The sequence below is a fragment of the Bacillus rossius genome, chromosome 3, assembly GCF_032445375.1.
Source record: "Bacillus rossius redtenbacheri isolate Brsri chromosome 3, Brsri_v3, whole genome shotgun sequence".
Classification (NCBI taxonomy): domain Eukaryota; kingdom Metazoa; phylum Arthropoda; class Insecta; order Phasmatodea; family Bacillidae; genus Bacillus; species Bacillus rossius.
In genome coordinates, this window is record NC_086332.1 from 32,869,587 (window position 1) to 32,896,702 (window position 27,116).

Sequence of the window (27,116 nt, forward strand, 5' to 3'; positions counted from 1 at the left end):
AAAAGACGCAAAATTTATATGACAACATTTAATATATATATATATATATATATATATATATATATATATATAATAAAATCGTTTCATCACAAATCGGCGCATCCATCATAAAATACATACCCTATTACTACTTATAAAAAATAGCTATATAATAATAAAAAGGCATTAAAAATATATAAGAACATATTAATACAAATACAAATACAAATATAGATACGCACCGGGCGTATCACCGTTGTAAATACCAATTAACATAGGCGAAATCTAGCAAAAAATTGACACACCTTAACATGCAAATAAATATACCAAAAATTTAGCAAATTACAAATTATGGGTTTACAAGCCCTTCTCAGTTAAGTCATTTTCTAACGGTCGACGCCTTTTTTCTTCTAGGTCTGGCAGGGATTGGGTGAAACACGCTGAACGTAAAATCCCAGTTTCAGTTTTATTAGTCCGTTAATTTAAATCCCAAAAATCCACAAATTATAGTTTCGCACCAGGGGTCAAAGGGGTCAACGGGGCAGTGGCACGGCTGGCACTTACTTGCTTTTTGACATCGTGATGTCTGGTCACCAAATACACTCGTTTGCTCACGAGTGTTTTTAATGGCAAACCCTTGCCATTATACGTTACCGTAGCTGCAGGTAATTGTACGGATATGACGAATTCTTCGCCATACCGTCTTGGAGTTTATTTCGGCGCACATAATTCATCCTTGGAAAATCCTCGCGATATTCACACACGCCTCACCAACCACTCGCGTTCATCGTACCAAAGCGTTCTAAATTATATAAATAAACCCCGTTCATATTCAAAAAGGAACACACGTATACAGTTACTTCGATGTGGAACCATCACCATGGCCAACCCGCGTTTTACTTCACGTGCGCGCCCGCCTGGGCTTACCAGGCGACTCCGCTCGCCCGTCTCACCTGACGTCACACAATCAGCTGTTCTGCTCGCGCGCCGTCTAGCGCAGCGATTACCAACATATTCGGTAGTGTCCTCGAACTTTCCAGACTAATTTAATAACTTAAAATCTTAAACTTTAAAATAATAAGACTAAACAAGAATTACAAATTTCTTTTTTAAAACAACATATAACAAACTTAAATCCAAAATTTCTCGTATTACCAGGGCATCCGAAAGATTAATAAAATACGTTAACCATTTCTGCCAACATAAACATTATCAAAGGTAGCAGCTGTAGCACACATGCTACAGTACTGATCTTTGTTTGTTTTAGTGCATCGTGAAGTACCGTTACGCAATCACGCTTTACTCGTATGTTTGTTTCGCGAGGGTTTCGGATACGGAACGAAAGTCATTTTGATTGTGTTTCGATCTTTTAAATACTGTTGAATCTTCTAAAACTAAACATTTAGAACTTTACCCAATCTTTGAACTAGTTTTTGAAAATGAAAAGAGTCAAAGAAAGCGGTGCGGAATTCCGCAAAAAAAAAAAAAAAAGGCTAAGAAAGAAGCAGATGCGAAGAAGTCTCAAGGTGCATTACTGAAATATTTTAGTTCCAGTTCTGGTTCGAAAGCCACGTTAACGTCTTCGGTGGCATCCTGCAGCAGCGGAAGTGATTCCAGTGTAAGTAGGTATATGATTCCTCCATCTAGAATCATGCATGGCCTAGAATTACCCCAGTTATTTATTATTATTAATTTATTGTTTACAAAAGTTACAAAAATTTCTTACATTAGTCTCGCAAAACCTATTCACCTAGGTTTGTCTGCGAGTACGGAGTCACACTCGTTCATTAAATCTTATTCACTTAAAATTGCTCTAATAGCTGTTTGAACATTGATTATTGTTTAAAAAGTATGGAGTATATTAACATAAATTACATTGAGTTAAGGTACATCTTTTTAAGTTTACGACTGAATTTTGTCCTGCTACTTGAATTTAAAACTTCAATAGGAGATGTTTTATAAATCTAGTAGTAGTCTAGGAATATTTTCTTTTTTTTTTTTTTTTGTTTTTGGATAACTTGATTATTTATGGTACCTGTCATACAAAGAAAACATAATTTTTCATTTAGCTCAAAAATGGCACCAACGATTTTTCTCAAATTTCTCGTCATTTTATATTTTAATAACATCTATAACATGGCTTACTCAGTCAGTTTTTACCGGGAAACTCTAAAAAAGTTTGCTGCCATACAAAATCAATTTTGTTTGTAAATTTTCCTATAAGCCCGGCAAACCGCGCCGTCACCAAAACCACTTTTGTTTTGTGGTAGATAAAATACTTATTTGAAATTCGAACGTGTCCTCCGGCCAATATTCATGGGAATACATAACTTATTTTACAGGTACAAGAAGAAGACGTACCTGCCGTCGCAGTTGGAAGTAGTTCTGGTCCCACCACAGAGCAGGGTCAAGACCAAGTCGACTCATCAAAAGTACCTCAAGCATCTAGTCATAAGCCTGCAGAAAAAGTGAATGTTGCCAAAGAAGACATAATTGAAATCGTGCCTTCTGCTCCTGCCGAAATCAAAGATGTAAATCTCGACGATGTAGGTTGCTGGCCTTCTCCTATGACCGACGAAGTAAGAACGCTTCTAGTACGTCGCGGATCTGACTCAGTACAGCACATCGATTCCAAATTTGCCGATGTTGTTCGCTCAGGGACTTCAACGAAAGGCGGTACCCGAAAACTAACCAAAGAGTGGTTCTACAAACCATTATCTAACGGTGAAAAGGTTCTCCGAACATGGATGGTGTACTCGCCTTTGAAGCAATCCTTGTATTGTTTTTCTTGCAAGCTGTTTGGCAATTCCGGCTCTTACTTCGCATCTGAAGAAGGAAACAACAAATGGTGGAAGCTAAATCCAAGAATAGGAGACCATGAAAATAGCCTGGGCCATGAACAGAGCTTCTTGAAATGGAAGGAGTTGGAAGTTCACCTGAACTGTAAAGCAACCATCGATCAGAAACAACAAGAAGTTTTCGAAAGTGAGGAGAAGAAGTGGAGGGATGTACTGTACAGGTTGCTGAATATTATCCAGTTCTTAGCCAAACAGAATCTGGCCTTCAGAGGACATCGAGAAGACATTCGAGGAGATGATAGTGGCAATCGCGGGAACTTTCTGGAGTTAGTGCACCTCCTAGCTAAATACGACCCTCTTCTAATGGAACACCTGACAAAGATAAAGCTGGGAGCAAGAGTCTCAGTTTCGTATCTATCTCCAGAAACCCAGAATGAATTTATAAACTTACTGGGACAGCAAGTTCGATCCACCATCATCCGTCGTATTCAAGAAGCTAAATATTATTACGTAATCTTCGACAGTACACCAGACATCTCCCACAATGACCAAATGAGCCAAGTTCTGCGATACATACATATCGAAGGAGAAAAAGTCGCCGTGGTAGAATCTTTCATTGACTTCTTCGAACCAAAAGGAAAAAATGCAGAAGATCTCAGCAACGATATAATCGCGAAGATAACATCAGACGGACTGGACATACAGAATCTGAGAGGACAGGCTTATGACAATGCTGACACAATTTCAGGGATCCACAATGGAGTTCAAGCCCGGATTAAAGCACTGAATCCGAAAGCTATATTCGTTGCATGCACAAACCACTCACTAAAATTGGCTGGGGTACACGCTGCTTCTGAATCAGTGGATTCCGTGACGTTTTTTGGACCTCTGGAGAAGCTGTTTGCCTTCTTTTCCGCATCAACTGTTCGATGGAACGCTTTGGTTGCCGTCACAGGTCAAGCAGTAAAACGAGTCACTGAAACGCGCTGGAGCGCTAGACATGTAGCTGTCAAGATGCTTAAAAATAAGTTTGAGGTAGTTCTTGAGGTACTGGAACAATTAACAGATTCATCTCAAACTTCCGAAACAAGATCGGGAGCCATTCTTCTCCTGACAGCCATGCAGTAATTTAACTTCCTAACTTTTCTTGGCTTTTGGGCTGCAGTGCTACCTGAAGTAGATGACGCACAGATTTACCTGCAGCAACGAGGACTAAGTGTGGATAAGTGTGCTCAGAAACTCTGCGCTTTGAAAACCCTCTTAGTGGAAAGTAGAGACCGTTTCATGCAAGAAGCAATTGACTTTGCTAAGACTCTCTGCGAAAAACTCGGAATCGAACTCAAAACGAGAAGAATTCTCAGGAAAAAACGCATGCATGGCGATGAATCTTCTGAAGATGCAGCTTTGTCTCACGAACAGGAAATCCGTCGAGAGATTATCGCATCATTCGACAAGATCATTCAAGAAATGACGACTCGATTCCAGCAAATTCAAGAAATATCGGACAAGTCAGCCAGCGAAACTTTTGGACAGCAAGTTCAAGTGTGATCTTTCCCATGTATTAGAAGACATCGACAAGGACGAGTTTCAGATGGAGCGGAAGCGTCTTCAGCAGTTTGTTGTTGTTGCCTGTTCTGAATCAGAGGAAGATATAAGTGGTAAAGGACCACTGGAGCTCCTCCAGTTCATTCAAAAACTGAATCTCGGAATTTCGGTTCCAAATATAGTCATCTTGATTCGTATATATTTGACTTTGGCGATTAGTGTTGCAAGTTGTGAGAGAAGTTTTTCGAAGTTGAAGCTAATAAAAAATTACCTCAGGTCTTCTATGAGCTCCGTTAGACTATCAAACTTGGCTATATTGTCGATTGAACAAGAATTGGCTGCTAATATTGATTTTGAAAAAGTTATTTCTGACTTCGCTGCTCATAAGGCCCGTAGAATCCGCTTGTAAAACCGCTCATCCTATTTTAACTTCAATAAAAGGTACCTCATTGCATGTGAAATTTAATTTTAATTAAGCACCTATAGAATGGGGGTGGCAAAATGGGTCTCCCGCCCCAGGCGCCGAGATGGCACGCTACGCCACTGGTTGAACGGCTTTAACAACATGACTTATGTAACCTACGAGACCAGGGAAACAGCCTACAGACACTGTCGTTTCATTTTCGGGTGTAGGTACTTAAGACGAGTTTGGAATGCAATATAATAATAAAATGAGTTGCAGTATTAAAAATGTGTAGCAAACACATATCCTGATTATTTTCAAGAAAAATTGAGGACTAATAGTTCTGAACAATAATTTATTTTTTTAGTTGACTGGGGTCTTTCTGAGATGAGTAAGTTATTACCATCACTATTTTTGTACAATTAACATGAGTTGAAAAAAGATTAAATTACAGCATTTAATGCTAAGTTAAATAATTATGCTTATAAATGCCATAGTAGAAATAAAATAATTTATTAGCGTGTGCTGGGAAAGATTAAAAATAAAAGTATCTATATCTCTAAATAGTATAAAACAAAATCGCTATCCGCATCTGTCTGTTTGTTCGCTTCCTTCTTATAAACTACACAATGAATTTTGATGTAGTTTTCATCCTCATTTAGAGAATTTCTTGATACACATTAGTACTTACTTCGGAAATCTAAAATGAAGCCACATTAATAGATCGCATCCATGCGAAGCCAAGGTGGGACGCTAATATATATATATATATATATATATATATATATATACATATATATTATATACATATTATATATATAGGTATATATATGCTCAAGTAAATTTGTTTTTCAACTTTTTTCTTCAAAGCATAGTTTTTTAATATCTTAATACTAAAAACGCTTATCTGCGGTTATCAATAAATCGTCATCTGTTACACCGCAAAAAATAAAATAAGAATGAACATTAATTATGACTTACTCATACGGATCAAACCAAGTGAATAATACCAGCAATTGCAAATACTATAGCTATATAGCAATTATTGTTACTATAAAAACAATAACTATTTAAGCGCGCATTATTTACGAACTGAATGAAAGGGCAGTATGAAGCATATTAAAATTCATACTAACGTTAAGTTAGTTAAAGCTTCGAAATCACAATGAGCGGAATACACACGTAGTAAAAAAAGATAGAGGGTGTCTCTAAAGTCGGCAAGGGGTTTTTGTAAACAAATTGTGGGAAAACTAATTGCCGTGAAACAGGGTAGTGCATTTGCCCCACTGCTATTTATTATAGTGTTGGAGAGAATTTTGTATAGAGTGGAAGAAAATATTGCAGAAGTAAAGATGAAGGCCATGCTATTTGCTGATGATTTGAGGGTGTGGGGAGAAAAGGAAGATGGTTATGTATTTTTGAGGGCAGGACAAATGATCAGGGCCACGGCCTTCTAGATATATGACCGTGATCAGCCGTGTCCATGTTAACCAAAAGACAATGTATAAAAGTATTTAAAGTAACTGCAAAGGACTAGACCCCACTTAGTATTAAAAATTCCTTTTTTACTTTTGATGTATGCTAAATATCTAATCTCTCCTTCATAACGCAGTTTAACTCCCGAGCGAGCGACTTGACTACCTTCCTACCTTTTTTTCCTCTGTTCCAACTGGAAATAATCACTTTGGCGCGGTTTTTCTGCATTTTCGCATAATTTGTATGCTAACGTGTCTTAAACGCTTTTAAAATTGCTTGTCGTGAATATTTTCACAAAAGTGGTTCTTTATAAATAAGCTCTTTCGCTTTGGCGCTACCTTATACGTTCACGTGTATATAGGTTTTTTTTTTCTACGTTACTTCTCATCGAAGCTTCCTGTCGAGAACCGGATCACTTCTTCGCAATAAGCCTGTCGACGTTCAGGACTTCTACGTTAGGAATTAGTTTAGCCCATTTGTTCTCACAAACGAATCAAAAATTAATTTCTGTGGCTGAATTTCTGTGTGAGCTACAGCGCGCGCCAAAATAATGAAAATCCCAAACATAAAATAAAAAAGTGTTTTTTTTTTTTTTTTTAAATAAAAATTACAATTATTTTAGCTGAAGAATGAATTAGCCTACCTTATGGTTGTATTTTTTTCTTCATTTTACATCACCGAACAAACTATACAGAATCAAGAATGAAGAATGTTTTTGCAAAGTGGTTTTCAGCCACATTTGCTATACAACATATCTGAGTCAAGAAATTCCCTAAAAATAACGGTCAGCTGAATCAAACAAATACCATAGAATATTGATCTAATGACCAGAACTATAAATTATCTGTTCCATGGAATCACTATTTCGTTTTTAGGTTCATTATCTTTAGGACTCGGTTTACCATATTAGCATTAAAATTAATTTCTGTTGTAAAATATTGCGCCAGCTACATTCTACACCTTACCTTCCATTTTTGAAAAGTCAGAATAGTATAAATAATTAAAATTATTTCCTGACTAATAGCTACTCACTGGTAGTTCATTTCCTGTGTATCATAAAGCTGTCTGGGTTCCTCTGTCGCTGTGTTGCCCAAAGTTGTTGTTCATCTGTATTTACTGTTTTAGTCTTGTCGATGTTCACCAACTGTATTCGTCTGGGCTGTGACATTGTTCTAATTCTTTCCATCGAATTCTCTGTGCGTTATTTGCATATACTATTAGCTATTGGCTGATTTTGGCTTGTTTTATGTGTGTTTGTGTATTCATATTTCTTGTCTGTTCTGCGGGTTTTCTCTATGACACACATTGTAAACTAACAATAACGTATGTACAAAGTAATGATTTAAATTATTCCAGCAATCCCACCTTCTAAATAATTCTTCGTAAGCATGCCCAAAATATCTAAGATGGCGGCCGAAGCAGAGCAAAAAAATCCGCCAGCGCTACAAGAAAGAAATTGTAAATTTGTATAACGCATGGCTATGGTTATTTTTGCATATACGAAATACGTTTTTCGAGGTAATAATGAGTAATTCTTACGAAAAATGGCGCACAAATTTTACATTTTAATTGATCTTGCTTTAAAGCATAATTTTTTTTCCAAACCAACTGAAATATAATCGAATGTTTAATAGTTGTACTTTATTTTTATTTTTACTGTGCTTTTTAATGTGCGCAGTTTATATTGGAAAGCTATTCAAGGAACGGTTTTAAAATATAACTTTATTAACTGTTACAGGTACCGTGACAACACGGAGCATAAATTCCCGGGTAGGAACCAATTGTACAGATTTACAAAAATATCTGTCATTTTGCATGAATATTTTTGTTCCATCTACAAAAAATGTATGTATATTTCAAGTAGCCGGCAGCTGCCAAGTGTTGTTGCACAGGAGGTGTTTTCTCGCCGGGGAAGGCAGAAGGTGCGCCCCGTAGAAGAAGAGGAAATAAAACCCAGAACGAGGAAGAGAATCCGGGGGGAAGCATGGCCGGCCGGAGGGGGGGAACTCGAGGGTGCAGAACGGAAGTGGGATGTTGTGGAAGGGGGAAAGGAGGGAAAATTCGTTTCTCGAACATTGATTTTCAATGTGCGGGCGCGCCAGGCAGTTATTCACACATCATTGGCCTCGCGACGGCTGACGACCCTGGCTCGCTGCTGCTTGTCTCCTCCGCCCGTCGTCCCCGCCGAGCGCTTGCTCGAGCTGTCACGCGGTCGTGCGTGACCGCTCCGCACCCTTCTCTCCAGACGCGCCGACGGGGACATCACGTGTTCCGCGCGCGCGCGGAGCGGGAAGGCCCGCAGCTGCTTTGGGGAACCGTTCCTCGGCTGTGTTCGAATACACACATGGATGCGCCCGTAGCACAACACGTCCCCCGCATCCCTCGGCGAATGCGGCCACAATGTAGAGGACACATTTCTAAGGGATCAGGGGTGCAACAACTAAATTTCCAAAGGGGGGGAAATATACCTATTTATAAAGAATCATTTATCCCCCCTATTGAAGGGGTCCTCCCCCGGGAAAATTTGTATTTCAAGGTGGAAAATGGTGCTATTTAAGCAGTTTTATTATCTAAAAATTGATTACACAGCACTTTCTTTGCCCCCGTTTGCCCCCACTTCAAGGTTTCAGAGGGGGGGGGGGTAAAATACCCTTGGCCCCCCTCTCCTGTTGTTGCGCCCCTGTAAGGGATGGATAGTAGTATCCGAATTCTGTTACTGCTAGCACCACCTGTTGACAGTTTGAGTCGTGATATCCACGAATATTCAGAAAAACTTTAAACAACAACGACCAGTTTGTAAGATTATAGTAACGTGAATGTTATAAATGTTAGCGATCAAGATAAACATATTGTTATGAAACTCAAATTATAAAAAAATACTGATAATAAGCGTCAAACACCCCTATAAGTTCAAATTCGCCTTTCAATAATTATTATTGACGTCTTACGCTGAAAATCTGAAGTACTTAATATTAAATGCAAACAAAATAAAAAGTGATTCCTTAGCTAATTGATGCAGGGACGCATGAGTGGATGCGAGTGTCGCATCCCTTGAAATCTAGAGTTTAGTGGACGCGTGTAGGGTTGCAGGTGCATCCCTTGGGGGAATTCGGAAGTAACACAAAGATGGCCGCGTCCACTGCGATGCACTTCTAGTGGATCCCTATAGCTAAGGGATACATTAGGCTAGCATTCTAGTTCCTTCTGTCTGACCGTACGGGCACAGGTGTTCGGGGGGGGGGGGGGGGGGGGGAGAGAGAGAGAGAGAGAGAGAGAGATAGAGAGAGAGAGAGAGAGAGAGAGAGAGACAGAGACAACTTCGAGGTCCTCCAGCCACTTCTGGTTGCAACAACAGTGGTTAGCCCTACACGTCACCGAAATTGGTAGTAGTACTCGATGACCCTTTTTGAAAATGGATATCTCCGCTGAGGTTCACACTGACGGCCCAGGATCACAATGGTTACGCACTTGGTGGTGGTGCTCCGATCGCTTGGAGCAGACAATAAGGGTTACATAGCCTGATGACAAGTCAACGCGATGAGCGGCGATACAGCTCCGGCTACTAGCCTGGACAGCTAGCTAGGAGAGGTTGGCTAGGCCTCAACCGGAGCTCGGATTTTTCTGTTACTGAGGAGACACACAGCGTGATTTGCGAGTCCGGGGTGTAGGAGCCAGCAGTGCTGACAAAGTATTGGGGTTAAGGACACAGCCAACTGTCCGGTTAGATGAGCGAGGTAGGGGGACCGAGGTGGTGACCACGCTGGGATGGGTAGCCTCAGCCTCTGGTCATAGCCGGAGCTCGAACACCTCTCCCGATGATCGCGTATTCGGCGTACTCCGTATACATGCCCATGGGGGGCCCCGGGACGGAGGGGGCTTATTCCTAAGAGAGCCCGGTCAACAAAGAAAAACAAAAAAAAAAGGGGGGGGGGGGGCGGAAGAACTCCCCCATATGGAATTTTGTACTTTGTACATTGACAACATGCGCACATAATCTTGCTCCTGACTTCACCGAAAAAAAAAAAAATGGGTGCTTGTACTTAGGTACGCGCGTGAGAAGTTATACTTCTTTGACATCATTAAAAAAAAATAGTTTTTAATTGCATGCAAAAATAGTGCGTGGAGTCCCTCCGCGCGGAAGAATTGAAACTGCGTAATGTGGAAATGAAAATAGGAAGGGGTAGAAATTGATTTTTAGTGAAATAATATTGTATCAAATCAAACTAAAAAAAATAAAGGAAATAAATTTGTAACGATTCATAGATTGATTTTCAGAGAGAGAGAGAGAGAGAGAGAGAAAGAGAGAGAGAGAGAGAGAGTGATTGAGAAAGAGAGAGAGACACCTATTGAATGTCTATAAAACTAACTTTTTTATGAGAGCAGATTTTCATGAAATAAATCATGAAATCATTCAACGATAAAAGCTGTTTATTTAATTAAGCGGACGGGTTCACCCCAAAGAGAAAATTGACACGGCGAGACCTCGTGGACATAGAGAAATGACACACACTCACTATTTATGTGTCTATGAAACATGATTTTTTCATGCAATTTAAATTGTAATAAATACAAAAAGGGTATTGAAAATTGAAACAAATATGGCGACACTGAAAACTGTCAGGATCTATATTTTTTTCTTACTCTCTACTTAGTTCCTTACAATAGCAAAACTAGTGCTTTCATACCCTCTCCATGGTAGCGTTAAACGTTTAACGCAACCTTGTTGGAAATCGCATTAGAAGTATAACTTAAAAAAAAACTGCTGACGCGGGGGAAAGGGGGCTCGTGGCACTCACTGGAAGAGCAGCGTGGCGGGGCCGCCGTCGGCGAAGAGCACGACGGGCGGGTCGTATCGCTCGTTGCTGCCGCACACCTGCGTGTCGCCCGGGCTGGCGCGCGCCTCCGAGCCGTCCACCAGCTGCAGGAAGCCCGCCTCGCAGCTGCAACACACGGCGCGATGGCGCGCTCCACATTCCCCGCGACGACTGGGCAGCGGGACCAGTGGCGTAGCCAGGATTTGTGTATGGCGGGTGTTAAGAAGCATGCCCCCCCTCCCGCCCGTATTAAAGCGGGGGCCGGGAAAATTTGGATTTTAACGTGTAAAATAGTGATATTTTAGCAGTTTTCGGTACTTAAACTTAAATATTTAATGGTAATTTTTTTTATTAATTTTAATATGAAATTTGTTTTGAGTGATGAATAAGAAATTAATTAAAGATTTGGTGCTAAGGGGGGGGGGGGGGGGGGTTTGGACCCCTAACCCCCTCCCTCCCTGGCTACGCCCCTGAGCGGGACTGCAGCTCAACTCTCCCACACAGTCTCACCGGGTACACCGAACAAGCACAACACGGCTGCGTACACGGGGCGATTAAAACTAACTTTAACTGCGCAAACAAAAAAATTAATATACATAAACAAATAAAGGACTGGTGTGATATTATTAAGACGGTCGGTAAAGTCAAATATTAATCAAATTAAAAAAAAAATTAAATAAAAACCTGAGTGTTTAATATTAATATAATACGTGTATAAAATTAATTATTAAATTTAGTAAAATAATCGAGATAAATCTTATTTAATAATGAAAACTCAATAAACATCCTGAATGTTTATAATGCAGATAAATTACACATACGAAAACATAAACTCATTTATATAATTACACATGAAAAAGTTTTTAAACACATTTTCTACCACTAATATTCACAATACATAAATTTTTAATTCATACTGTCCAGTATTAAATATAAACCACTAAATTATACGATTTAAAACCACATGTTTAATTTTTATTTGTATGTGACATTTTTTTTCATCCTGTGAAAATATCGCTGCATGGTGCGCGTGCATAGTAAAAATGAAGGACATTGGGCAAGAAACAGGCCATGATACACGAACCATCTCAAAATTCGTCTGGCATGTTGGAGATCCGAACCCAAATCATCCGGAACACGAGAACAGCCTCAGCCACGCCAGCTCGCCACTGTGGCATGCTCTTCGTCTACGAATGAGAATTTCAAAGCGATATAAAAGCAATCATGCCTCAAGTTCAATAAAGTTTAATTTGTATAAATATTAATTCATATTTTACATCGCACTAAACTAATATGTAATATTTATCTTAATAAGATTTCTATAGATAGTAAACATACACCAATTTATATTCTTCCTCTTAGAGACACACTGCACATGACTTAAAAAGAAACTGTGTACATTTATCTCCATCCTTGCCATGGTAAATTTTGAATGAACACTGCAGTTCTACGAAAAATTTTCATACCAGAAATCTTATGAAATATTTTCGTATAAAGGAAAAAAAGGGAAGAAATTTCTTATTAATAAATTCTATGTCCTTTGTAATGCAGAATTGAGAGAGCGAGTTTTTTTGTTCCTTTGGCCTTTATAAAGTTCTCAAAAATTGCATTTTTGATGTTTTGTATATTAATTACTGATTAAGTTTCTCACAAAGACGTATTTCTGGGACATTATTAAACTACAACTTGTTTAGTGTCACATCGGCCACGGCACGAAGTTACCACTCGATGATTGCAGACAACTGTATTACACAGTTAACCGGCCCGTAGTAAAGCCATTATTTTTAATTGACACGAATTGCGATAAAGTAAAAACTGATGAAACCGTAGGGACTTTATTAAGTGACGTAATTTTCATAGAAAAAAATTATAATTTGTACGTGTTTTGCAGAATTACTGTACCAACTATTAAGAGAACGATACTTTATTAATTATACTCTTTAACCTGTCCAGGTTAAAAATAATACTACTCGCTACTTCATTTAATTAACGACATAATATTTTTGTCAAATAAAAATATTTTCCTTTATTAGGAGTAAAAAAAGGTGAATTTGGTGTATAATAAAATACCACTTATACAAAAAAAAAAAAGATGACTAAGTTAACGCGGGGCTTTTTTTTTTGTAGCTACAATTATGTGACATTTAAGTACTGAACGAACGGTTATAAAGGCGGAAAGTCCATCATAATGTTCAAAACATTATCATTGTAAACAATATCATTGTAAATGCTTGCTCTCAGAAATATAACCTCAAATGTTCGATAGAAATCCATGTGTTCACGTACAAGTGATACCGAAACACACACTTATCCTGGGTCATGCAGCAAATCATCGGTTTTATTCTGAATCGTGGGCTGGAATAAAGAGCTGACTGTGTGTGGGATCAAGATAGTGGTCGTGCAATATTCCGTGTTAATGTGTGCTACAAACACGAGTACATTGTTTCAATCCGGCAAATTGTATTTCGCTGTGTATAAAACACCACGAATACAACCATGTACCCAGCGACATGCCAAAACTATTCACATTCATTCTTTCGTACTGCATCATAGTTCTAAGATAAAAAAAGATTTCTCTAAGTACGGACTTGCAAATAAATTATGTACTTTTACTCTATCTTAGCAGCTCAGACCATGTTTCCACTTAAATGCTATGTTTGGAGGATTTATAGGTTTTACTATTTATTGTTCTGTTGTAATGGTTGTAATCATAACATTTCAGTAATTGTTCCTTATCACGTATCCAAGTTTATCCCTTGATCTTGATGGCATAGTCCTGTGGTGCTATGCTTGCTTATTTAATTTATTACGTCGTAAGATCCTGGACATAACATAAAAAAAAATATCACAACACAAACAATGCTAGGAAGTAAAAAAATAAAAGATCGCATTTTCGAATTTTAAATTTTATTTGGTAATACGATCATAATTCATTGTTGTATCACAAGTTTTTGTTTATGCCCAGGATCTTTCGCTGTACTGAATTACACCCGCAAGCATCATGTGCCAGATTTTTCAAGAGCCGCTCACAAAGGTATCAGTGGGTAAAGTAAATAATCGCCGTGCTTGCCTTGGTTGCTATAGCCTTGACGCTTGAGCGACGGTTGCTTCGAGCTAGCTCGACCCTGGCAAGAAGGGAGCCAAGCGACTGAACCTACAAGAGGACCGCGAGAGACGGAACACGCCCGATTGGCGAGGCCTAGAACTCGGCTGACGGGCGACAGACAATCGATAATTTCGGGCGGGCTGAATCTAATTATGTACCCATTAGCGGGCCGCGCGGATGTGGTGGATAGCGGGGTTTGCAGCGGTGTTCCGGGCAAGAGTACGGGGTAGAGGGGGGGGGGGGGGGTTATGTTTGTAATGATGGCGCTCACACCCGCGCTCGTGCGAGAGAGAGAGAGAGAGAGAGAGAGAGAGAGAGAGAGAGAGAGAGACGGAGACGGTGACAAGCGGGACAGATTAGTTCGGCGATGAACCGCATCTGGCGCTGATATCGCCTCTTAATGCAGTGGTGGGGAACCCTCCCCCCTCCCACTCTTCGCACGCTCTACTACAACCCTTCGGGCGGAGATAATGAGGCAAGTCGACCGTGGCCAGACTCGGGGCTTATCGCCCGCTTGTAGGCAGGAACCAGGAGAGGAACCTACCCCTTCTCCCGGCGTACTGCGCGTCTGTTCTGATTACGGCTGTCAACAAGCCGGCGAGCGCGCGCTCTTGATTGGCCGAGTGTGCGGCTCCACACAGCCAATCGTTTCGACCCATTTCCGACAGTGGCTCGCTCGCTGGCGACCTTCGTTGCACCGTCAGCGTGAGATGCGTCAGTGGCGCAGCGACCGAGCCTGTAGTCTGCACGGCTGAGTGGAAACACTTCAGACTGCTACGAAACTGGAAGATTTTACTGCGATTCGATTGAGATGTTTTAATGCCGCGATTCTGCTTGATAGTTGGTGATTTACGCTGATCTTGGAAAATATTTAGTGGCGACGCTATTTTTGCTGGTTACTTAATATTTAGGTGAACCTAGCTGTTAAAGTCAAATTTGTGAGTTTTTTGAACGTACAAATAATACGTACTACCTGGCTGCATCATTATACAGTAGGATACATTTCAAAGCAATCCACTCAACTTACCTAAAGTATTAAAATTCTCTGCCTTGCTACAATAGAAGGAAGTAAATGCGAGCTTCTTGCTTGAGCGAGTGATCTATACTCTCCTCTCCTCAGTGTTTTACTTCGATTCGCTGGCACGAAACAGCTTTCGGACGGTGACTCTAAAGCTGGAATCACAATGCCACGACGGCCCCGACACGACAGGCCCGACAAGTTCAATAGCCAATGAAATACAAGCTCGCCGTGAAGTCATCCCGACAAAATACGCACCCCGACGGCCCGCAAGGAATAGATTCTATTTCTAATTTCGTCGTGTCGGGCTCCCGACAGAAAAGAAAACGGCAACGGAAAGGAAACAGTACAGAACTACATTTCAAAAATATTTACCTACTCGGTAAATCTTTTTGCTGAAAAGTGAAATTTCGTTTTACGTGTGGGTGAATTGAAAAATTTGTATAAACATATAAACAGATATCATCGTGTTTATGGTTAAAGACGTTATTTTAGAATCATGAATATTGGATTTAAGAATGGACGAGTTCAGCGAAGAACTTCTAATTAATAAAGCCCAAGCTCATGCTATTTAGTATGATATTGGTCTGAAGGACTGCAGAAACCAGCCAAAAAAAGAAAAAGCATGGGCTGAGATAGCAAATAGTTTTTCGGGAGAGGAAGTTGATGGTAAGTTAACTAAATACATAAAAGAGCCTACTTTGTTTTTAGCGCATTCTATAATGCATTTTAATTGAAGTATTTAGCTTGGCACGATTTGCCGAAGGCCAAATTGAAAATCGTCGGGTTATATTTGTCGTGGTATTGTGACCCTAGGCTTTTAAATCTGTCGTGCTGAGATGCTGAACGACAGTTTGTCGGGCCTGTCGTGTCGGACCCGTCGGGGCATTGTGATTCCAGCATAAGGTGTAAAGCCCGTGCGGAGAGAGCTCTCTCAGGAAGAGCCCAGCATCCGTGGACTTTGGGGTCATCCATTAATCACGTGATGTTTTCTTAGCAAATGTTTAACCCCCCTCCCCCCTAGTGATTTGTGGTGAGGTTTCAGACTAACCCCCCCCCCCCCCCCCAATAAATCACGTGTATTTTTTTGGTACGAAATATTTTTAAAAATTTCAGAATATTATCTTTAAATATAGGTATGATCTAATTTAATTCTGGAAAATTAAGCACAGTGATAAAAATATCCAGACACACATTAAGGTTGCAGGTTTATTATCACTGGCATAAAAATAGTATAGGAAAGGCTTATATGTGATTTACGCATGTATTCGGCGCCAAAATCACAGTCTTACTGGCGACTGGCAAGCCGAGCCGGGTGGTTCATGTTGCGGCGGGCGGGGATATTGTTGCCTGGCTACGGCGAGTCAAGGTCACGCGTCGCTTTTCGGTTTAGTAGAAATTGCACGAAAAAATAAATACACGTGATATCTCTCTACAACCGCCCCCCCCTCGCACAATGTGATATTTCGTGATTTTTCCCGACCCCCTCCCCCTCCCCTTTCGAGCCTCACGTGATTAATGGACGATCCCTTTAAGTGAGATGGGACGATGGGGTGGAGCCCAGAGAACACCCACGCGCCCAGGGAAACGTCCGCCACGCTTCCCACTCGCGGCGAGTCCGCGGTTCTAGCCTCGACCACCCGGGGAGAGAGGTGAGTGGCCTTGCTTCCACGCCGCGGTGGCTCTCTTGCGTCAGATGAAGACACCATCTTGCAGTCGACGATTTTCAGACCATAACAATGTTTGCTGTTTAATATTGGTTACCATTTAAAATAAACCTTCGTTTAGGCAAATAATACACATTAAAATAATATATTACACTGTTAAAGGGTGACTATTAATAAACAAGTATAGTATTCATTCTGAAAACTTAATTCAATACTAGTCCAATAAACTGTAACTATACCTACACAAAATATCTTTTGAACCTATTTTTAAGTAAGATATATACTGACTTAATTTTTATATTATAGTCCTGGAAATAGGTTTATGTACATTATTTTTCTTTGTAAAACTGTTCTCAATGATTAGTTAAGTAATTGTTTTCACACGGTTACACATATGGCAAACATTCCTAGTGATGAATTTTGTCCGAGAATAAAAATAAAATTTAGCCTAATACAGTGAAAAGTATATGTTGCCATCAATCACTATGAACTTCAGGAAACTTATCAAAATACGTGCTACGTTTTTTAACAACGATAAAATTCCAATAATAAAAGTTAGAATCCATTAATAGAGGAAAAAAAATCAAGATGTCATGTATCCTTTTCTGCCTTTAAGCAGTGCATTTTTTTTTCTCGCTGTTCTTGTTCATGCAGTGAGGTTGTTAGCTTCTATAGATGCTCTGAAGTGTATCACGCGGCTGTCCGCCCCGAATGAACCACAAAGCAAGAAAGATAAAGAGTTGCAACTGAAAGATATGGCTAACGCTCTTATTTTCTTTGGAAATCAGCGAACTGTGCGGAATTTATAAGCAATCTAACAACTTAAAATTGTTAGATTTTCGGAAGTAATTGTTGGCAACTTGAATTTATTTATTAATTTTTTTTTGTTTTCTTTGCTGGGAATATTCACCTTATATGTTTAAGATTACCTGTTTTTTGATACGGAAAAACCGAAACAATACGATAAATAGTATTTATCTTTTGTTTCAAAAAATAAAAACTGCACGGCCGCGTATTCGCCAAAAAATAGACACGTGCACACGTCTACACATGCATATAATTACCATTGCTACCAAGATAAAAAAAAAATTCCAATATATATATTATTTTGCAATTATACTCAATACACAACTCGTTTAATACAGCATTATAAAACTTCTGAAATAATAATGTTTGTAAACGTTACTTTTTTTTATTTGAATTATTTATGTTCAAGAGAATTTTACGTTTTCTTTATATTTAAAAACTTAATTTTTTTATGTTGGCATCTCTCATCCACAAGTATTTTTTTTTATTAGTGGCCATATTCCGCCTGTTCAGTTGCCCCCCCCTCCCCGCCCCCCCTCATTGGAGTGTGCGACCCCAGCTGCAGCTCGCACGGACTCGATACCGCGAGCGGGGACGCACCACAACGCCGAAATACCACAACGCCGAACGTACAATAACGCCGAAAACCATAACGCCGAATGCCAAATTGACTACAACGCCGACATCTAGAAAACTGCTGTGTACCACAACGCCGAAAAATATCATTGCAGGACTGCCACAAAGGTTAGGTTAGGTAAGGTTAGCACACAAATTCATTCAGTTTTTTTTTTATTTTGCTCCTGTGGCCCCGCCTTCCCGGCAGCAACATTTTTTCGGCGTTACTGTATTTTGGCGTTGTGGTACACAGCAGTTTTCTAGCTGTCGGCGTTATTGTATGTTCGGCGTTGTGGTATTTCGGCGTTGTGGTAACGACCCGACACGAGCGAGGGGCTTGCAGCTGCACCAGCACACATCCTCCCTCTGCACGGCCAGTTGCCCTCGACTCAGCGGCCGACATCTCCCGCGCACTCGGGGTCCCGACAGTCCCCTGACTCATCAACCCTGGTTCGCCAGTCCGGCCGAACCGCCCCTCCGAACCCCTCTGCACATCCACAACCAGCGCAGCAGCGCGGAATAGTTGGCCAAGTTGCGCGCGATGGTTGAAGGGGGGGCGGGGGGGAGGAGAAGGTTTTCCAGACGGGCCGGACGATGAAGGGGGGCGAAGAAACTGGGTCGCAGCCAATTAGGACGAACCAAAGTTCAGCTGCAAACCCTCCGGCGGCGCTCGCATTTGAATAATACAAGAACTGGAGTGTATGTCCCTTCCAACCCCCTTTTTTCCACCCGCAACCGTAACGGAAATAAAAGTAAAGTTTTGTTTGCTGGTTGTAGAGAAAAGGGGGGAGGGATATTTTACTTCAATTTACTCCCTTCGTCAACACGAAGTTCGTTGTTTGAAACATTGAAATTTCTTACATGTTCACATACAAAGTGCGTTGAGTTCAACGTGCGACAGAATTGAAAATTCTTGCGTATTATATTGTTAGGTACAGGAAACATAATTATCTTTGGCTGCAATTGTGCAAGTATGCGAGTGTGTATAAGCGTGCAAGTATGCAGGTGCGCACGTGTAAACTGTGCAATTGTGCAAGTGTGCTACGTCATTTCTACCTCTCCCCTGCCGTCTCCTCCTCTCCCGGTTCCCCCACCCCACACCTATCTATTCCCCTCATCCGATCGTAATTTTGGTAACGCTCGAAAATTGTAGCCCCATCAGCAAAGAAGTTTTACTTAAAAAAATTTAAATTGCTGAGGGGGCAACACGCATTCTTAATATTTTAAATTATTATTATATCTTGTTCTATAAAAATTACTAATAATTTATCTCTATGTGTACCTAATAAGCAAGAAGTTTCACTTCTGTCGCGCGTGGACTCCACGCACACTTTTTATTATTTCTTTTCAGTTTTTACTGACATGAGTGACCATCTCACTATGGCTTCGAAGGACATGCCACTGACATGCTTTCAGCACTTCATACATTGCGCGAGTCTGTGCAATGATAAATCTGTCAGAGAATTAGTAGTAACGTAGGAAATTTCAAGCACTAATCGAAATGAAGAGTTTACCTGTAAACGACATTAGCAAATTAAATAACAAAAGAAAAGAAAATATTACATCTAAACCAGAACAAAAACTCGATATTTGCATATATGTAATGATTACGTAATACATGCAACCCCCAATGACACATGGCCAGGATGTTTTGATTCCGCTGTACTGGCAGTGCTTATTTTATAGGAGACAAGTCTACCACGTGACTTTGGCGAAGAACGTTTGGAAACGAACAGCTGCCGCAATTTCTTACCAAGTGTTTGTTTTCATATTTCTAAAAGAGGCGCAAGGCAACGGACATCCAAACCGCCCGGGTGTAGAATCGAGGATCGAACCCACGACAGTCGCAGGCGAGCGCCAGAGGTGCACAAAACACAGTAGCAGCTTTTTGTTACAGGTAAACAAAACACGCTCGCATTCGTGCTTTAGTAACAAATCATACACTTGCAGTTATTACTCAAAGAAAAGACACAGAAAATAAATAACACGAGCACACGGAAAAGTTACTTCAACCTCAATTGCTTGGAAGGAAAAAAAATATTACTTTTAAATTAACACTTGCATTCAACATGTATCAAATAATAATAAATTACAGCTCCTCCAAATATCGTCACAGACTCCAATCGTAATGAAATGCAATATATGTAGACCACAAAGGTTAAAGTGGATTAAATGGGTGTGGGGAAATGAAAATATATTTAATAAAATAGTTATGCGATACAGAATCGTGCAACAACAGGATACATACGTACCCAATTCGCTCCAAAAGGTTGCACAGGTACGCAATCAATCCTAAATGACAGGGGTTAACAGATGCAAGCAGAGTATACAACCCATCTACAGTATGCAACCCGCACTACGTAAGTCACCAAGTTTAGTCCATTATTCTTTGATGATGGATAAATCACAGACAATTTGCGAAGCAAGTAGAGATCTTAACCTGTCGACCATTATATTTGCATCTTTACGTAGTGTGTTAGCCATATCCTCTGCACCGATCATCATCCTTATACCTACATTTATTATTATAACGGTATTAAAATCTAGAGTTATAATCGCTATCATCACCCTCGTACATATTATAAAAGTTATACCCTTCACCTTCATTACCACTTCCAGTTTTATGTATTTCATCGCAACATTCCCACCTTTTCGAACTTAGTCTCATCACGAACTCCGATCTTGTTCCCAAGTTCACAGAGACGTCGAGAAGTTGATGTAAATATTTTATCATTTCCCACGGAGATTTTACCATCATCTTTCGTATTCATCTCACCTTCGCCAGCCTTCAAACCCACATTAACGACGAGATCCAAGATTCTGGGTTGTCACCTCCTTCATGATTATAATGTTCGACTAATATTTATCCTGCATTTAATTCTTCCAACGTCTAAGTAGGCTGCAGATAGACACACACTTGCAGTTGAAAACTGCTGGTAGACAAAACCCACACTATAAGTTGCAGGGTGCAGGTAGACAACACAACCTAGTTGTTGTATGCTGCAGGTAGGCAACACTCACCAGCTGCTGTAGACAAATCGTACCGATATTTGTAGGTTGCAGGTAGACAAAACATGCTAGCAGTAGTAGTTTGGAGGTTAACAAGCCACACTACGCTGTTAAAAATTTTCACCTTAAGTTTACGAAGAACGCTGGCTACAAATTATCCTGGGATCTTCGTAAATTTACTACATTCTTTGTAAATTTACGGATACTGAGTTCACTTACTTTGGACGTGAATCCAAAATAATATTCTTGGTATAATTACAAAACATTCAAAAACTGGTTCCGTTTACAGCAAAAACACTCTTATTTTGTCCATGTGTGTAGGCCTATTTACCTTTGTTTAGAACGAAACACGCAATTCCAGAGTCAAAATACAGCGTAGTTTCTGCGAAGATAAATGTTTTTTGAAATTACGAAGCACTCTTCGATTATTCGAGTTAAATTCTTCATTAAAATGTTTGTACGTTTACTGTAGTTTATAGCAGTGTAGCAGTTGTAGTAATTATGTCAGGGGACCCCGCTCCAAGTATTTTCGGGAAAAATTATACAACAAGAGATCGTTATAGCTTGGAACCCAGGCAGCCTCTAATGTGAATCCTAGTCCCTTGTCTCTTTCTGTCCCCCCTCCTTTTTCATTTCCCCTCCTTCGCCAGTGACCTTGCTGTGGACCAGACATGAAGCCACGTGACACGCATTCTAGTCCATTGAAAATTTACATTTGGGGTTGCGTTTGTCAGAGGACGCAATTTTATTATTTAGTCAATAATTAATTAATAACAATATTGCATTATAAATAATTAAAAAGATTATCATAAAAAATAACAAGAAAAATAAAAATTATAGCAAATCATTAATATTTATATTTATGTATAGTTATGAATACTGAAGAATAGTATTCGTTTCGCAGCCCTGTAAAACATTAACTAATAAATAAATTAAAAAATGTTTATAATAAAAATTGTTCCTTAAAAAACCACCTATAAAAATGGTCTGATATCATTTGTTTGTAAAATGACTTAAAAAAAGTTATATCGACAAATAGATTTTTTTCCCTCACATTTTTATGGATTTTTGCTTATAAATTTTTTATTTGTGGTTATACGACTAAAGGTTACTGGGAAAAAGTTGTAGATAGCTTTATTTTCAACAAAAAATGTTAATTATATTTTGTGAGACCTATAGTTTGGCAGATAAACCGTAAAAACCATTTGAACCTCTTTTTCCAAGACGGCGGCCGTGGGAAAAGGGTTGCAACCCCACAAAATTGGATTTAACTTTACACTAACCTCTCCTTCATATCTAACAATAAAATTGCGTCCTCTGACAAACGCACGCTAAGCCCAAAAAAAAAGTTACATTTCAATGGACTATTCGTCACGTTCCACAACATTTGTAAAGAATGTACCAAAACACAGGTGTGCTTCATAACAAAGATGCAATTTTCAAAAGTTTTCTTACTATTTTTTAAGAAGTACAAGAATCTCATATTATGTAAAAAAGTTGAGCCAAAATGTTGTCAACAAAGTCCTACACATCACAATAATTTTAGCGTGTCCTTCTTCATTTAAGAACCACATACTTAAAACATTAAAGTCTGAAACTAAACGGTCGTAATTCAGTCTTCATTTCTTCAAGTTTCTATTTGCAATCACATCATCTGCTTGAGTGCTCTATCCACAGGGTACTGAGAAACATTATGTAAAATACTTTCGAGTAATGAACTATGAAATAGGTATGTCTAATTATGTTGTATATAATTAGCCTTAAGCCTAGTGGAATTCAACTGGAATTTAGTGAAAATTAGTGAAGTATTCAGTGAAAGTTAGCAAATAATAAAGAAATTTTCACAAAAACAATGTTTCCCAAAACTTTTGTAATTTACTCAGCGTAAGCTTAATTCAGTGAGAGGGAATGGTAGGATCCATTGTACCGTGAACTGCAATCATAAAAATAAGTAAATGGGGGTCGTTGAGTTAATAGAAACGTTTCAGGTTGTACTGATACGCATTAAAATTGGTGATAAAGTAACCTAACTTATTTTGGGGAGCTCGAGAACGCCAAATTCGAAAAAAAAAAAAAAAAGAGAAAAAGCATGGCAACGCAAGGCAACAAAAAAATAATACAAGCCAAATCCCACGCGTTACGACTGTTATCTTCCAGCGGTTGTAACTGACCGAAAAAAATTTCCTCTGGCGTTTGCATGGATAAAATGGCGAATGTGAAACAAAGAGATCCCTAGCAAAACATATACAATCCAGTTATGACGTACCGCGCCTCGCATTCAAAACGGCGAGGGACGTTGCGAAAAGGCTAAAAGAGGAAAGAATAATAGGGCGGAAAATGTGATATACGTCATTAAAACAAAAACAAAAAAAAAGCGCAGTTAGTGGCAGCATTCCCAAGGAAAATTTAAAGTTTGTTTTTTATTTACGTTATTGGATTACATTTCCGCGCGTAAATTTCACTTCCTTATTATTTAAGTGGCAATATGGAAACTTTATGGTTCTTTGCAACTAAGACGTATAGGACTTGTTCTTAGCGAACCGTGAATCAGAGTTGTGACAAAACAACGTTAGCGTGGATAAAGCTCTCGCTGCACAAAAGACACTAAACAATTTTCCGTTAAAATTATAGATTAGGTAGGTAGGCATTGAATACCAAAAGTTTGCTTCTGTGATCAAATAATATTTATAAACACGTTCATTGCAGCTGTTAAGAATGCTGTAGTTACTTCCAAATAATTTGAAAAATCAAAACGGCATTTAACAAAAAGCAAATTAAATATAAGCAGAAACCATAATACAAAAATCCAAAATAGAATGTTGCCAAATTTTGGGAACACACATATGTATGAATTATCTTGGAAATGGAATAATTATGATAAATATACTTTCATGCATATTGTTTTACAACTTTACGTATTTGAAGACAAACTATTTCTTCATTTAGGGTACGCATCGATCCCTGCACTAGGTCCGAAGGACGTATGCCGTCAACTCTCAGGGCACGACTTTCATTTTACAGCATGTGCATACAAGAATGTCACAGCTTCACTAGCATATTATAACAGTTCAATTTAGACTATTTAAAACAAATCATACATAAACTTGTTAAACTAACTTGAAATTACAGATTCACTCTCAGAAAATTTCAGAACACAAAACGCTTTACATTCTGGATTCGCCATTTTGCGTATAGGTGGTCTTTAATTGTGACCTTGAACCAAAACTCTACAACGCTTACGGTTGATAGGTACTATTAAAATTTATAATGGGACGTTATTTTGTGACCATGCTGTATTATGATTTCCCAGTGGGTAACCAAATGGTTGGACCTTCTCGAGCTTAACTTACTTTAGATCTTACACGATATTTTTATTTTATTTTTTATTTTTCTTGTCATTAGTTAAGGGATATTTCTGTAAATTTTACACTTTACCTCTCTTGTATTTTTTTGGTTCTGTCGCAAACATTTTCAATATATATTTAATTAGTGTTATATTATTCGTGTAAAACGTCGCACAATTTATAAAAATTTTAAAGATTTGCACGACATTTTACACACAAACACATATAAGTTAATATTTATATATATGTTAATATTTGCTGAAAATATTTGTGACAGTATGACAGATGCAAGGGAGGTATAGTGTTAAATTTACTGAAATACTCCATAGCTAAAAGTAATAAAAAATATGTACCTCACCTTAAGTTTGCAAAACCGTACGGTGTTTGCTAAACCCAAGACTTTGTTCTTGACTGTGTAATCTATACTAGTATATATTACACGTATTCTTGACATTTGCGAACTGAATAAAAATATAAGACGACAAAACTATATTGTACTTGTAGAAAAAAATTGCAGATATTACATAAAAGTTGGGTCATATCAAAGCCAACTAACCCGTGCGATGAAATTATTAACCCGTTCTCTTAAATTTATCTATCGTCACTTTCGAGATTCCATTTTTGCCACCCGAAAATTCCGCGACTCCATCATAAAGCTCACTTATGAATGATAAAAAAAAGGAGTTAGACTTGTACGGGCCCACAGATAAGAAAGTCTGCCTCTTGGTACAGGCGGTGCTCTGCTCTTGAATCACTCCCACGATAATTTACGGCCGCAGGCATTTCCTTGCGAGAATTTCAGCCGAGGCGTCCTAAAGTTTTTTAACCTCGTATATCGTTGACGTAACTCAAGGAGAGGGGGAACTGATGTTGTAATTAACTTTTATTCTTAACGCTGAACATCGAGGGAGGGCCGATTCCAATCCGACGACGTAATGACGTCACGGCAGGGTGTAGGAAATGGACGGGGTCGTGATGGTGGGTGATGGGATGGTGGGGGGTGGTTGTTTCTACTATCTGCGCACAACAAGGGGCCGGCGGGGGATGGGGGGAGGAGGGGGGGGGGAGGAGGGAGGGGGAAGAGCGAAAGGGAACGGTTTATTGCGTTCCCGTCGTGCTGGTAGGTCTGTTCTGCAGATAGGCGCGCGGCAGGGCTTGATTTACCGCTCCCCGCGTCCAGTCGCCCCCCCCCCCCCACCATGACGAGGGCCGGCGTCGCGGCCAGCGAGCGAGTGGGCTGATCCCTGGCTAGAGAGAGGAGGAGGGGGGCCGGGTAGAGCCGGGTAGAGCCGGGTAGAGCCGGGTGGAGCCGGGTAGAGCCGGGTGGAGCCGGGTAGAGCCGGGTGGAGCGAGCCAAGTGGAGCTGGCGCCCGTGACGAGTGCGAAGCGTCGTCGACCGCATCCTATGCGCGGTGAGTCTGAATTCCACCGAAAAGCTTCTGTTGCAGACTCATCACGACAAAAATAAGCTCTGCACGCAGAGACCGGAATAAATTCACGGGTTATTTACGCCATAGCGTGAAATTCAAATAATTAATACCATAATGCTGCTTCTATGCTATTGGATCTCGGCCAACGAGAATCCCTCGAACAGGGAAGTGTCGAATCACAGACCACTCTGTAGAGACGTATCATAGGTCAATAGCCAATTATAATGTGGCCTTTTCCCGCGTACGTACATTTATTGTGGAGTCTATCCTAGAGGACAGAGAAAGGGCGAATTTTTCCAGACCCTATGTATACGAATTAGGTCTAAAGTACTTCCCAAGGCTGGTGTACGTCTTTGAAGTTGGGGCTGAACAACATTTTTATTGTAAATAGTTGATACAGTTTTTAAGAGTGAACACGGAGCGTCTGGATCATGATTAATTTAACGAAGTTCTTCAACCACCGAGAATTTTGTGGCTGTCTTATAAAATGAATTCATTGAAATAGTTTTAGGTGGTAACACGTCACAAAATTATGTGAAAAATAAAGGTGATCAATCTTAAAAACTTTCTCTATTACTTGCAATAAATATGTGGTTCAGCACCAACTTCAAAGACGTACAACGCCGTCGGTATTGCGCGCAGAGCTGAAAAAAAAGAAAGAAAGAATAGGTTTTACGTTGCAGCACGTTTATGCGCAGAGGCTTAAGGCGACGTGACCTCTAGGTTTACAGGAGGCTATAGACTATTAAGGAAAAAAAAACATACGGTGCTCATAAACCCGTGTCATTACGATAGGGGGGAAGGGTTTGTCTGGGATCGATCCACCGAACCTCACCACTTGACGTTACGCCCCACGGCCGTAGAGAACGCTCAAGGCGGGGAAAATAATCGCTAATGAGATAACGAGAAACTGGTGGAGTCATCGTAAAAGTCTTGGTCTCACTCGCCATGTTATTTCATTTTCTTATTATTACTATTACTTGAGGGCATTTGAACACGATAGATTTCTTGCATTTTATTTTCTTCACAAGTTTTATCAACAGATTATTAATATTATCTAGTAGGGGTTAAAATTCACGCAAGGGTTCATAGTGTTATATTAACT

The 27,116-nt window shown here is 39.7% G+C and overlaps 1 protein-coding gene across 1 annotated transcript in view; it reads right to left on the bottom strand.

Annotated features, from left to right (window-relative positions):
- The window catches only part of LOC134531262 (uncharacterized), a 140,894-nt gene that overhangs the window by 38,599 nt on the left and 75,179 nt on the right, over positions 1–27,116 (bottom strand). The window contains exon 4 of the mRNA XM_063366953.1: positions 10,998–11,141. Coding sequence (XP_063223023.1) covers positions 10,998–11,141 — 144 coding nt within the window. The remainder of the gene's footprint in view (positions 1–10,997; positions 11,142–27,116) is intronic.